The sequence below is a fragment of the Gymnoscopelus braueri genome (genome assembly GCF_963280865.1).
Source record: "Gymnoscopelus braueri genome assembly, chromosome: 19".
Classification (NCBI taxonomy): Eukaryota; Metazoa; Chordata; class Actinopteri; order Myctophiformes; family Myctophidae; genus Gymnoscopelus; species Gymnoscopelus braueri.
Window position 1 is genome coordinate 41164399 of NC_137621.1, and position 13047 is coordinate 41177445.

At 40.4% G+C, this 13047-nt stretch overlaps 1 protein-coding gene across 3 annotated transcripts in view; it reads left to right on the forward strand.

Annotated features, from left to right (window-relative positions):
* The first annotated feature begins 1618 nt into the window (after window positions 1–1618).
* Window positions 1619–13047, forward strand: part of wdr35 (WD repeat domain 35) — a 44116-nt gene continuing 32687 nt past the window's right edge. The window contains exons 1-13 of one of the 3 annotated variants that reach the window (XM_080414913.1): window positions 1619–1902; window positions 2523–2640; window positions 4445–4516; window positions 4905–4997; window positions 5091–5219; window positions 5492–5625; window positions 6495–6660; window positions 7132–7277; window positions 8102–8227; window positions 8977–9162; window positions 10089–10124; window positions 10448–10508; window positions 12580–12724. In XM_080414913.1, coding sequence (XP_080271039.1) covers window positions 1879–1902; window positions 2523–2640; window positions 4445–4516; window positions 4905–4997; window positions 5091–5219; window positions 5492–5625; window positions 6495–6660; window positions 7132–7277; window positions 8102–8227; window positions 8977–9162; window positions 10089–10124; window positions 10448–10508; window positions 12580–12724 — 1436 coding nt within the window. In that variant the 5' untranslated portion in view covers window positions 1619–1878. The remainder of the gene's footprint in view (window positions 1903–2522; window positions 2641–4444; window positions 4517–4904; window positions 4998–5090; window positions 5220–5491; window positions 5626–6494; window positions 6661–7131; window positions 7278–8101; window positions 8228–8976; window positions 9163–10088; window positions 10125–10447; window positions 10509–12579; window positions 12725–13047) is intronic. The other 2 variants (XM_080414911.1, XM_080414912.1) reach the window with 2 other exon arrangements.

The window sequence follows — 13047 nt, forward strand, 5'->3', positions numbered from 1 at the left end:
GATGAAGTGTTGGATTTAAAATAGCATTGATAGCATTGATTCCGGGCATTACAGTAAGCATTTGTCAATGCACTAAATATTGCGGCTCTTAAATATTTCAGTGGAAAACAATGCAATTTGTCTGACATATAGAGTGTTGACACAATATTACAGTTCAATGTATCCTCCCTGTATTTTGTTGCTGTCTGTATAACAAACAAACAAAAATGTATAATTGTTTTGTGTTTTAAGGTTTATTGTTTGTTTAAAATCTGTGTAATTGTGCAGTGTGTTTGTACATTTCTGAGATAAAAACAAAAGGCCTATATTTTATTGCGTGTCAGCATTCAAATGTTTTGAAAGAATGTAACATGTAACGGATACAGGATAGGTGGGCACTAGGGACATCTGGACTAAAATGTACTATCAATTTAACACCGAGGTGCCCACTCTTCTTTGGTGCCCACTGATTGATTGATTGAATACTTTATTAACAGTTGGCAAAAACAAAGCACAGAAAGTACATGCTAAAAGGATTAAACACAAGAAAGCAATATGGCTTGTGTCCATTGGGGTCCTGTGTATTCAATTAATTGAAACATTATAATGACAGTTACAATACTATGCAAAACATCATATAAACGAATAGTAAATCAAAAAGGAAAATATGTACAGTGGTGGAGGGGGGGGGGGGGCATTTCTGGTGATAAGTTGACGTTTTTGAAGTAGTTTGACATGGGTGTCTTGTGTTTGTGGTGTATCTTGTAGACACTCATTAGCCCTCGGACCCCCATTTGAAAAGATAAGCCAGGGACCCCCCAAAAAGAAGACTTTTACGGCTCTAGCAGTGATTCTCAACCATTTTAATGTCAAGGACCCCCGGTTTGACATGCTTTTGGCTATGGACCCCCATTTAATGGCATTTCTATCTCTGGGAGTCCTGGGACCCCAATTTATATTGTAAAATCAATGTTAATTTAACTCTGAGAGGGCCCGTTAGGGTCCATTTGGACACTCTCTGAGTTATAGATCCATAAGGGTCCATTTGGTTCCTAACTATCCATCATTTAGCTGGGGACCCCCTGGAACTCCCTCAAGGACCCCTGGGGGTCCCCGGACCCCAATTTGAGAACCATTGAATGGACTAGAACAGAGGTCTTCAACAGGGGGTCCGCGGAGGTACTGCAGGGGGTCCGCGAAATTGTTGTTTGATTAAACAATATTTTTGTTTGAAAAAAAAAAGTAAAAAAAAAGTAAAATTGTCTTTAAACATAACATGAATCCATAGCAAACAGATAAATGGAGGCACAATGCACAATAACATGGTATGTTTTTTGTAGAGAATTTTTATTTTGCACACCTACTGAGGCTGGTGCGTATAGGAGCAGGCAATATAAAACACAATTGTATACATAAATATACAATATATGTGGTAGCCCCCCCTACCCTACGAGGTAGGGGGTCCCTGCTCCATCTACCCATCCGTTTGGGGGTCCCTGGCCTGAAAAGGTTGAAGACCCCTGGACTAGAAGATTAAATCCGCCAGCTGAAAGGTTGGAGAGGAAGAAAGGACTACAATAACCACAACGCCGTGTTAATCAACATCGCTTCCGGTTTACGGTTACCACGGGAGACCGAGGGAAGCTATCAGCTATCAGTCAATGCAGCACTAGAAAAATGCAATAAAACATAAAGATCGTAAGAAATCGGGGATAGTGATGAGTTCTCCAGACATGTTAACTGCTCATCATTAACCCTCCTGACAGCCACACGGATTTACGAAGGTGTTGATGTGTTGAGTTTCTATCTGATCGTAGCTGGAATGGAACATTATGCTATGTGTTAGCTTATGGCAACAGTGGATAAGGTTGTATATTAAAGCATCAGTGTGCAGCCAACATGTTTATCTACCTCAGCAAGAAGGTGAGCGAACGTGCGTCTTGCTTTATGCATAACATAACGATCAAACAAACAAACATACACACACATGACGTCAGTGGTGGAAAAGGTACTCACATTTTACTTGAGTAAAACAAAGTATCAAATGGTGCAATGTAGACATGTACTCTGTTAGAAGTAGAAGTCTGGAATTCAAAATGTATGTAAAAGTATTGGTATCAAAATGCACTTAAAGTACCAAAAGCATAAAGTACTCGTTATGCAGAATGTCACAAGTTTTCAAATGCATAAAATGTATAAAAATCTTTGGAAAATAGCAGATCTACAAGCTCACAATGGTTAATGTATGTTTTGTAATAATAATCAAAATCTACAAAGTAACTAGTAACTAAGGTTTTCAAATAATTGTTGTGGAGTACAAGTACAATATTTGTCTCTGAGATGTAGTGGAGTAGAAGTAAAAGTATAGAAAATTGGAAATACTCCAGTAAAGTAAAAATTCCTCAAAAATGCAGTACTTGAGTAAATGTACTTAGTTACTTTCCACCACTGCACCACGTCAATTAAGATTAAGATAGAGACTGTGTAATGTTACGATGGCTTCTTCAGCTACAGTTTGCTTGTTAACTCCTGTGTCTTTATAGATCGCCATTCCCAACAATACCCATCTGAAATGTGTGTCTTGGAACAAAGATCAGGGCTTCATTGCCTGTGGAGGGGATGATGGCCTCTTGAGAGTACTGAAGCTGGAGATCCAGACAGGTACAGTATGGCAACTGGAGTATATGAGCATGTCCTGGCTTGAGTACAGTGGTGGTGGACAAAATACTCGCATTACTTGAGTCAAAGCATATAGATACTCCTGGTCAAATACTCAACTACTGTGAGTGAAAGTTTCTCAGTCATATTTTTGTACTTCAGTTAAAAGTACTGAAGTACTTTATAAAGTAGGCTTGCCTATTTAAAAGTGCATTCTTTGAAAGATATTTAAAAAATATATATAATGCATTGCAGTGCCCCAAGAATAAAAACAAATATTCAGAAATGTAAATAAAAATACTAATAATAGTGAAAATAGCAGATCTACAAGCTCACAACGCTGTGAGCTTGTATCAGGTCTGGTTGTGACGATAGTCACATGTGAGCGTTTGGGGATGATGATGTTTTTTTTTCCCTTTAATTTTTTTGGCACAAACCAGATGGAATCTAAAAAACAAAGAATGAAATAAAGTAATCTAATCAGGTTCTGAGGCTGTTCCTTGCTGAGGGTGACGCAAAGGTGATGCTAATGAACTGAGAATGGCTGAACTTGGAAACCTCATAACTTTGCTTTGAAGCAATATTAGCTGTGCTGAATCCCTGTGTTATCCCCCCCCCCCCCACAATCTTCTGAGCTCTTACACACACACACACCACATTTTGTTTCTTCGTATTTGTGCACTAATGAACGTGTGGTCAACCAAATGACATTGAATTGCTTACATTCTGGGTTCTCACATAATGCCCATGGTGCCCAGAGTTCAAAATGTTTAATCCCTATCTGAGTGGATCAGATGTTGTATTCCTTATTGAAATAATGTTTTCTGCGATTATTCTATGATCACAGACCGGATATCAAAGTGATCCCAATCCATTGTTTTTTTGGTTTTGAACTTCCCAAAATCCAAATCTGATCCACTCGGATAGCTAGGGATTAAAGGTGTTGAACTCTTGGTCCATGTGATTCAGATTTCAAGATTTGTGAAACAGCTCCCTTTTATTGTGTATCAGAAAAACATTTAACGGTGCTCGGGTGGCACCGTGGTAACGTGCCTGCCCACCACCACCGCAGAGGTTGTGGGTTAGAATCCACCGGTGGTGCACCCGGCTTTTCGAGCGTCTATACCAGTGGTTTTCATCCTTTTTCATGCCAGGGGACCCCTGAATTGATATACATTTGGCCGCGGACCCCCATCTGAAAATGTTTTGTGCCAGAGACCGCCAGAAGCAAAGACTTGAGTTAAAAATGTGCTTTAAAAAATATGTATATATTCAAAGATATGCACACATTTTCAAGATTATTTAAGAAATAGCAGATCTGCAAGCTCATAGCGCGGCACTCGTTGCCATGTATGTCTATGTATGTATATCTGCTATTTTTGAATAGCCAAAGCTAAGTGGCTAAAATTATTGTGACGCTATGTTAACTAATTTTGCTGAGGACCCCCTGGTACCCCCCCAAGGACCACTGGTTGAGAACCACTGGTCTATACGAACACAATTGGCCCGTGTCCGTGGGAGGGAAGCCGGGTGGGTTAGGGTGATATCACTGCAAGCGCTGGGGTAGCACCTGTCAGCAGGGAGTGTTGGGCAGGAGGAAGGCTCTATACATCCTCCCGGTGGGGGCTCCTCACTGGCAGGTGAGTCAGTAGGATACAACAGCAGTGACAACACACAAAAATGTGGGAAAAGGGGAAAAAAATAAGAGAACATTTAACAAGCTCTTGAAACACATTTGATGTTGTAGAATGTTGTATTCTGTGATCTCTTTTCAACACTAAATTGTCTGGTTGTATCTTTTCAATAGAGGATGCCAAACTTAAAGGACTTGCTGCACCCAGTAACCTGTCAATGAACCAGACTCTAGATGGACACAGTGGTAAGTCATGCTGTCAACACACATTGTTTCATAATTGCCCCGTGTCTTGGTATTTCTAGGCAAAGGGTGAAGTCTATGGAAAATATAACTTGGCTCTGATGACAGGGATTATCCATAAAAGGACAGAGACGGTCAGTTAGCTCAGTGCTAGAGCTGTGACTAAGCCACTTAATGTAATAATACACATCAGTCACTAGCGATGCTTGATGTACTGCAACTCAAAGAAAGACTTACTATGACGATTAGCAGAACACGTATTTGTGCCTATTTGTGTAATATAAATTGATCAGAAAACGTAGTTTTGCATTGCTGTCTCCTTATTACCCTTGTATTGTAAGTATGTCAACATAGTCTGAAACATTGATTGGGCTTGTTACTACACTCACAGGTGCAGTGCAAGTCGTCACATGGAATGAACAGCACCAAAAGCTGACGACCAGCGATCAGAATGGTCTCATCATCGTATGGATGCTCTACAAAGGTCTGCATTCAGGTCAAATTAAAAGCACAAGTTGTGTAAGGACCAGCTTAGATGTGGCTGTCATTTAGATTTTCACAATGACCCTTTCCTAAGGCTCGTGGTACGAGGAGATGATCAACAACAGGAACAAATCGGTGGTGAGGAGCATGAGCTGGAATGCAGATGGTCAGAAGATCTGTATCGTGTACGAGGACGGGGCTGTCATTGTTGGTTCCGTGGACGGTAAAGCCAAGGATTTATTCTTCCTTGATTCTTTTTCACCTTTCAAGAGAATTACACCGTCTGTATAAGAGTTTTAAAATGCTTTTGAATAGGATAACTAAAGCATCATTTACATATACTGCCACGATAACAGACTTTAAACAGCACTAGTAGCAATATTCCAAAAATCGATGTATCAGATCACATACCAGGCAAATGGGATATGTCATACATATTATTTATTGCACATGAACGATGCATATGATGGGATTAGAGCTGTTATGTTTTTGCAGGTAACCGGATTTGGGGCAAGGAGCTAAAGGGAATACAACTCGCTCATGTGGCGTGGTCAGCAGACAGCAAAATACTTCTCTTCGGCATGGCTAACGGGGAAGTCCACATCTATGACAATCAAGGAAACTTCATTGTAAGTGTGTTAACTGAAGCTAAAGAAAGAAACCGCACTCCAAAATAAAAGACTGAACTCAGTTAACCATTTCCTTTTATTTTGATGCGTTTCGGCATAAAGCCTTCATCAGAGCATGATAAAATTATGACAATGGCATTTTAACTTGCTCTGATGAAGGCTTTATGTTGAAACGCGTCAGAATAAAGAAAATGGTTAACCGAGTTCAGTCTCCTTGGTGGATTTCTTTCAAGTCCTGTGTTTTGGGAAAAGAGAAATAGCTCTCTATTCATGTTATATTACCCTTTTTATTTTGAAAGAACACAAGTGTTCTGGAAATCTGTGGTCTGTCGGATTCTGTGGTGTCAGTTTTGCCTGCCCCTGGCCTGAGGGCACGAGATGAGAGTTAACCCATTAAGGCCTGAGGTTCCGATTCTACAAATGTCTTCTAAATCCCAACAGTTTTCTGAAAAACGTATGTTTTTATAATACAGTGGTGCTCAAACATTTTCATGTCAAGGACCTCCAAAATTATGTATTTGGGCCGTGGACCCCCATCTCAAAATATTTTGTTCCAGGGAACCCCACCCCCAAAAGCAAAATTTGAGTAAAAAATGTTTGGTTTGAAAATATATATTATATTCAAAGATTTGCACACATTTTCACAAATTTTCAAAAATAGCAGATCTACAAGCTCGTAGCACGGCACTCGGTGCCGCGCTATGAGCTTGTATATCTGCTATTTTTGAATAGCCAAATTGTAAAATCATGTTTTTTTTATATAAAAATGGCACAGATGCGTTCCGGGTCTTAATGGGTGAAAGGGATATTTCGCTTTCAAACATGTTTGAGAGTGAAATATCCCTTTAATGAACGCAGTTATGTTGCAGGTGAAGATGACCGTCAGCTGCCTCAGTAACGTGACGGGAGCCGTCAGCATAGCAGGGATCCACTGGTACACAGGAACCGAAGGCTACGTTGAGCCCGACTGTCCATGTCTGGCCATCTGTTTTGACAATGGGAGATGCCAGATCATGCGCTATGAGAATGATGAAAGTAAGCACATATGCCCTGTCAAGTCTGATTTGTCATTTGATGCGTAACCTGCCAGAAATGGCTGATCTACAAGCTGACGACGTGTGTTGTTGGCAAGGCAGACTACTTATTAGTTGCGTTGTGAGAGTTCAGAAAGGACACATGATATACAAACACTCTTCTCTACATAAACGGGGATTCTTTTTTTTTTTTACGATTTTGCACTTTAAAAATGAAAAGAAGTTCTGTGACTGCACTGTGAAATTCAAGTTAATTTAATCACTTTCAACCTAGCGTCTATATTTTGGGCATGTCATGAGTTTTGAGATTGTAGATTGGTTATTTTTGCTATTTTTATTATTATTATTATTATTATTATTATATAACATATGTCTTAAGTGGTTAATTGTAAGAGTGTGGACCCAAATGGACCCAAATGGACCCTGAGTTAAATGAACACAGGGGATTTGACTGTGTCTCTTGCCCATGCAGACCCAGTGTACATAGACACTGTGATGAGTGTGGTCAGCATCCAGTGGAACCACTGTGGCAGTGTCCTGGCCGTGGCCGGCTCCCTGAAAGCCGCGGGTTTGGAGAAAGAATTCAACGTGGTGCAGTTCTACACGCCATTCGGAGAGGTGAGGAAGCCCATTTTGTTCCCCTATGTACACGATGCTGACGGAGATGTGAACAAATAGATATAAAAGAGGTGAAATCTTTTGCTGTTTTTGAATTTGAATCCTGAAAAGTAACAGTTTTGGACATGAGGTTTCCACCCGACAGAGACGATATATTTCTCTTGCCCTCTTGATCCATAATCTGCTTAGCATTTTATACATGAAGCCACAGACCATAATCGGATTGCTTAATTATATAATGCAGTACACCTGTATGTTTTTTCTCCACAAATGTCATTACGTTTTTCCTTTAAAGGGGGTGAAAGTGATTTTCTTTGGTGGGTAAAAATAAATAACTAAAATAAAAAAATGTTAAATTGTTAAAGCTCTATATTCAGATTGTTGTTTCATCACTTCCAATTCCTGTATAAATCCTGTATGAGTTCTCTATCCTGATTGGATAAAATTGGTATCCTGGCCTGAAAATGTATTTTACGTTTACTAAAGAGCTGGAGAGATGGGGAGACCCCTGTTACCGAACAAACACTCTATATAATTAATTACTATCAAAATATATAACTATTTAACATTTTATTTGAACAATGTCACCTGTCTGTGTAGCCCTATTTCGTCATACTACAGTCTGACATAAAAATAGCAGATGTACAAGCTCACAACGCACCGCAACGCATTGTGAGCTTGTAGATATGCAATTTTTTTTAAGTGTGTTTGAATCCATTGGAACACAGGTTATTTTTCAATTTTCTGGGTTTCCACCCAACAGCGACGATATGATGTGTACATTGACATAATAAATACATCCTCCACTCTGTTCTGTGGGACAGCATCTGAGAACTCTGAAAGTACCTGGAAAGCAGATGACGGCAGTCGCCTGGGAGGGTGGAGGGCTCCGCATTGGCCTGGCTGTGGACTCCTACATTTACTTTGCCAACATAAGGCCAGATTACAAGGTACATGCCAACTGCCCCCTGGATAACTTTGCCCGGCTTTCTCCCTCATTTGTAATTCCTTTTGACTGTTCCGTATTATATAATGCAAGAACAAAAACAAAAACACAAGGATAAGAGGTGAATGGGACCCACAAGCACCAGTTAGTTACAAAGTATCAAGTCTAATCCAATTTTTTGGCCGGTAGCCTAATCGTTAGTGACCGGAGAGGCTGGCCAGATGAATTCCAGCTCCAAAATCTGTTGAGGAATGTCAAATTATTAGGCACACTCTCTCTCATATTTTTAATGTGCCCTTTTTTGTGATTATCAATTTGGCTTTTTCATGTACTGCTGTACTTTTAAACTGTCAATAAAACATTCAATCAATCAATCAATCAGAAGTGCATGACAGTGGGCCTACAACTTTTCCAGGTTCAGCTTTTCAGTGGCCAACATTACAAGACCTTAATTGTGCTAGGTTATGGTAGCACTCCCAGCATTGTGAGCTTGTAGATATGCTATTTTTAAAATATATATATATTTTAAAACTTGTGAAATGGGACATTCTGCATATTGAGTACTTTTACTTTTGGTACTTTAAGTACATTTTTATGCCAATATTTTTGTACTTTTACTCAAATTAATTTAGAATTCCGGACTTTTACTTGTATTGAGTATTTCTACATTGCAGTATTGATACTTTTACTTTTTTCCCACCGCTGACAAAAACACTTAACGCTCTCCTGGTGTCTTGCTTCCCCTCCGTGCAGTGGGGCTACTGCTGCAACACCGTGGTGTACGCCTACACCAAGCCCGAGAGACAGGAGTACTGCGTGGTGTTCTGGGACACCCGGAACAACGACAAGTTCATCAAATACGTCAAGAGTCTGATGTCCATCACCACGTCGGCCGACTTCTGCATCCTGGCCACCAAGGCGGACGAAAACCACCCCCAGGTACGCCTTAGCACTGTGAAATTTACCCAAATGTAAAGGGCATTATAATTAAATCCGTTATTATCCACTGTTGGGATCAAAATGTCAAGGAAACTCCAGGTAGATTTCAAAGCTCTGATGCAGCTATGCGATTCCACAACTGTGGGCCGGGGGTCCCAGTGGTGGGCCGTGAGGATATTGCAAGTAGGCCCCACAAATAATAGGCAAAACATTTTATTGATAAGGTAACATTAATATATAAAACTAAAAAGAAAATGTCATGGTATTTTTTCGGACTTTTCACTGTGGTAACGATAAATACATGCTGGGGCGGCAGTGGCTCAGGAGGTAGAGCGGCCGTTAGGGTTCGATCCCGGGCTCCCCCAGAGTTAGTGCCGAAGGGTCCTTGAGCAAGACACTGAACCCCTAATTGCTCCCGATCAGCAGGTTGGTGCCTTAGGCTACATGGTTTCCTCTGCCGTCGGTGTTTGAATGTGTGTGTGAATGGGTGAATGTAATGCACAATCATTGTAAAGCGCCTTGGATTAAGGCGCTATATAAATGCACCATTTACAAATTAGTAGTTCACCCAAAAAAAATGTTATTTTCTATCAATTACACACGCCATGAAGCATTTTTGTTTTCGTCCCATTCCTAACCAATAATTCGATGACCGGGTGACTGCTCACAGTAGGAGTCTCTTTGAGTCTCTTACTGAAAATGCACGCGGTCCACCCATCTGACAACTTAACACGGCAGCCGATCGGCTGCCGTGTTAAGTTGTCCGATGGGTGGACCCGGGCCGCGAATGCTTTCTGGATTTTCAAGTGGGCCCTGATGCAGAAATGGTTGGAAGCCACTGCTCTAATGAAACGTTAACAGTGATCACAAGGCCATCCACATGTCTCTCTGCATGTCTTGTTCTTTTGTAACTGCTTGCCACAAAGGAGGATGCTGAGGTAGAGTCTGGGAGTCATTCAATGGTAAAGTTCTGTTTTAGTTTTCTCTCCATTTGTGTATGTGTATATTTTATTGCATATTGTTAATTGTAATGTTGCTGTTTTCTTTTGTTTTGTTTTGTTGCCTGCCTAAGTGACAACCGATGTTAATTAGCATTCTTGCTAACTCCGGCGCGTTTCATAATTATGTTTTTGCTATTTGGATGATGGTCATTACTGAGCTCTGTCCCTATCAAATAAATAAATAAATGGAATGAAATAAAATAAAGTGCAAATGAAGACACTTTTGTTCAGGCAGATGCTCCTTTGTCACGTAGGGTAACATGGCCTCAATGTCTGTTTTGCAGTATGTGTTGGTGCTGTGTAACTCCATTGGGACTCCGCTGGATTCAAAGTACATTGACATTGGTGAGTATGTAAAAAAATTAAAAATGTTACACAGCCTTAATCAGAAGATTCTGTAACCTCTTCAGTTGAGGAAAAAAAGACTGGAAGGAATAAGCCAACATCATTATAGTATCAAGAATACTTAAAGGGATATTTCACTTTCAAAAAAACTTGTGGTCATTTTATCATCTACTCAGGCATTTGTCAGCCCCCCTGACAGTTTTTAAGTTGCTTGATTCAGTATTTACATATTTGATATTCATTTTATCAGACACGCCCCCTTCCTATACAAACCCATTGTAACTTCTAACTCCATTTTAACCATGTTAGATTTGTCGAAAACACCCGTCCTTGGTTCTGGTGAATCACCCTGCCCTCCTAATGCGTGAGGGGGCCGTGTTTTTCCGATTATTTTTTTAATTTATTTTATTTAAAATTTGTATTGTATTTTATTTTTTTAATTTAAAAAATATATATTTAAAATAAATCAAAAAAGTAATTGAAAAAACACAGCCCCCTCGCGTATTAGGGGGGCAGGGTGAGTCACCAGAACCAAGGACGGGTGTTTTTGATGAATCTAACATGGTTAAAATGGAGTTTGAAGTTACAATGGGTTTGTATAGGAAGGGGGCGTGTCTGATGAAATGAATATCAAATGTCTAAATACTGAATCGAGCAACTTAAAATCTGTCTGGGGGGCTCACAAAGGCCTGAGTAGACGATAAAATGACCAAAAGTTTTTTTGAAAGTGAAATATCCCTTTAAAATTATGCAACTGTAAATGATGGGGTTGTCACGATTTGCTTAATCCACGATTCAAATTGCCTTTCGATTTTAAGGTCACGATTCGATTTGACATTTTTTAAACATTTTTTCTGGACTGGCGGCTATATCATTATTCATTTAGGGTAGTGACTCTTGATAAGTGACTTTTATTTGAATAATAACATTTATAAATAACACTTGGGAATCTAGAATAATCTAGAACAAAACGACGAGAATCACGATCCTGCTTGTAATTTCGATTCCCTGAATTGAACGTCAATTTCGATTTGATTTCGATTCGTATTGAAAGTTGTGACACCCAAATCAAGTGGCATGCTAAACTGCCAATGCACAGAAGCAAACTTGATACTAGACTTGCAGAGGTGAAACCAATTGCTTCCTGACATTAAGTCAAAGCTAAACTGGTCCGACGGATTGCCGCCTCTCAATATGAGCTATTTGAAAAGCTCATTGTCGTCTGGGGGTTTGCCCTCCTACAAGCAAGCCTTTCATCTGCCCACAATGTAGCCTATATGAAAAATGAACGGAGTCCCTTTCGCGTCTTTATGTCTCACGGACCTTCGGCATTCCTTTCTGCATGACACACAACAAGGCTGCCGGTGAAATGTTTGTACAGGACCGCAGGCCAAGGAAGTTCAAAAGTGTGCAGATGTGACCGCCTGAAGGTGTTCCAGACATCAGAGACGCTTAGATAAAGAGGATGTACAGTGGAGGCTTCTCCTCTTTTGACCTGACTTGGTCTTCTGCGTCAGGTTTGGTTAAAAAAATGCGCTAGTTATTCTCTTAAATTAAGAGTAATGTATCTTAAGTATAGACCCCAGCGGTCTATACTTGGCCCTCTTCTTTTTTTCCCTCTACACCAAATATCTTCGCCGAAAATAACCGATCGACAAGCTCATGGCGTGTTGTGAGCTCGAAGATCTGCTATTTTTGCTGAATGTTTGCCTATTTTTGCAGAATGTTCGCAAAGGATGCTAGGGTTCATGTGGTTAAAAGCTCAACCTGTTCCGGTTTGACAGGCTTCATATTAGTCCAGTGCTGTTTGTGAACGTGATGCTGACTGAAAAATTTAGATCTGTACGTATATGGACAAAATGTCATATGTAGTAGGTACTTCCTTGGCCTACTGGCAGTGTGCACAAGAAATTTGTCACTGATCAGTCCAATGGTTTGCGAGATTAGCGGCGGACAAACAACAGCACACGCAGAGGCGAAAATCTCTCCCTTTGCCTTCGACCTGGCGGAGACAAATACTGTAATAATCATTGTAATCACAACTTTCTCCTGTGTGCCCTTTCCCTGCCAGATCCGCTGTTCGTCACGATGACCAAGACGCATGTGATCGCCGCGTCCAAGGAGGCGTTCTACGCCTGGCAGTACCGCGTGGCCAAGAAATTAACAGCTCTGGAGATCAACCAAGTGGCCAGAACAAGGAAGGAGGGCAGAGAGAGGTGAGATAACGCTGGACGCGTAAGCATTGGTGCTCATAGTGAACACGTCGGATCGAACCTGCCTGTGTGTCACAGATACCGTAGCTCAGTAAGACAGTTATTGGAGGAAGGAGAAATGGAGGTACCTGGCTGTGTTTGAGTTACGGTTTACTGTAACTCAAACACAGCCAGGTACCTCCATTACACCAGTGGTGGAAAAAGTACTCAAATGTTTTACTTAAGTAAAAGTATCAATACTGCAATGTAGAAGTACTCTGTTACAAGTAAAAGTCCGGAATTCTAAATTTACTTGAGTAAAAGTACAAAAGTATTTGTATCAAAAT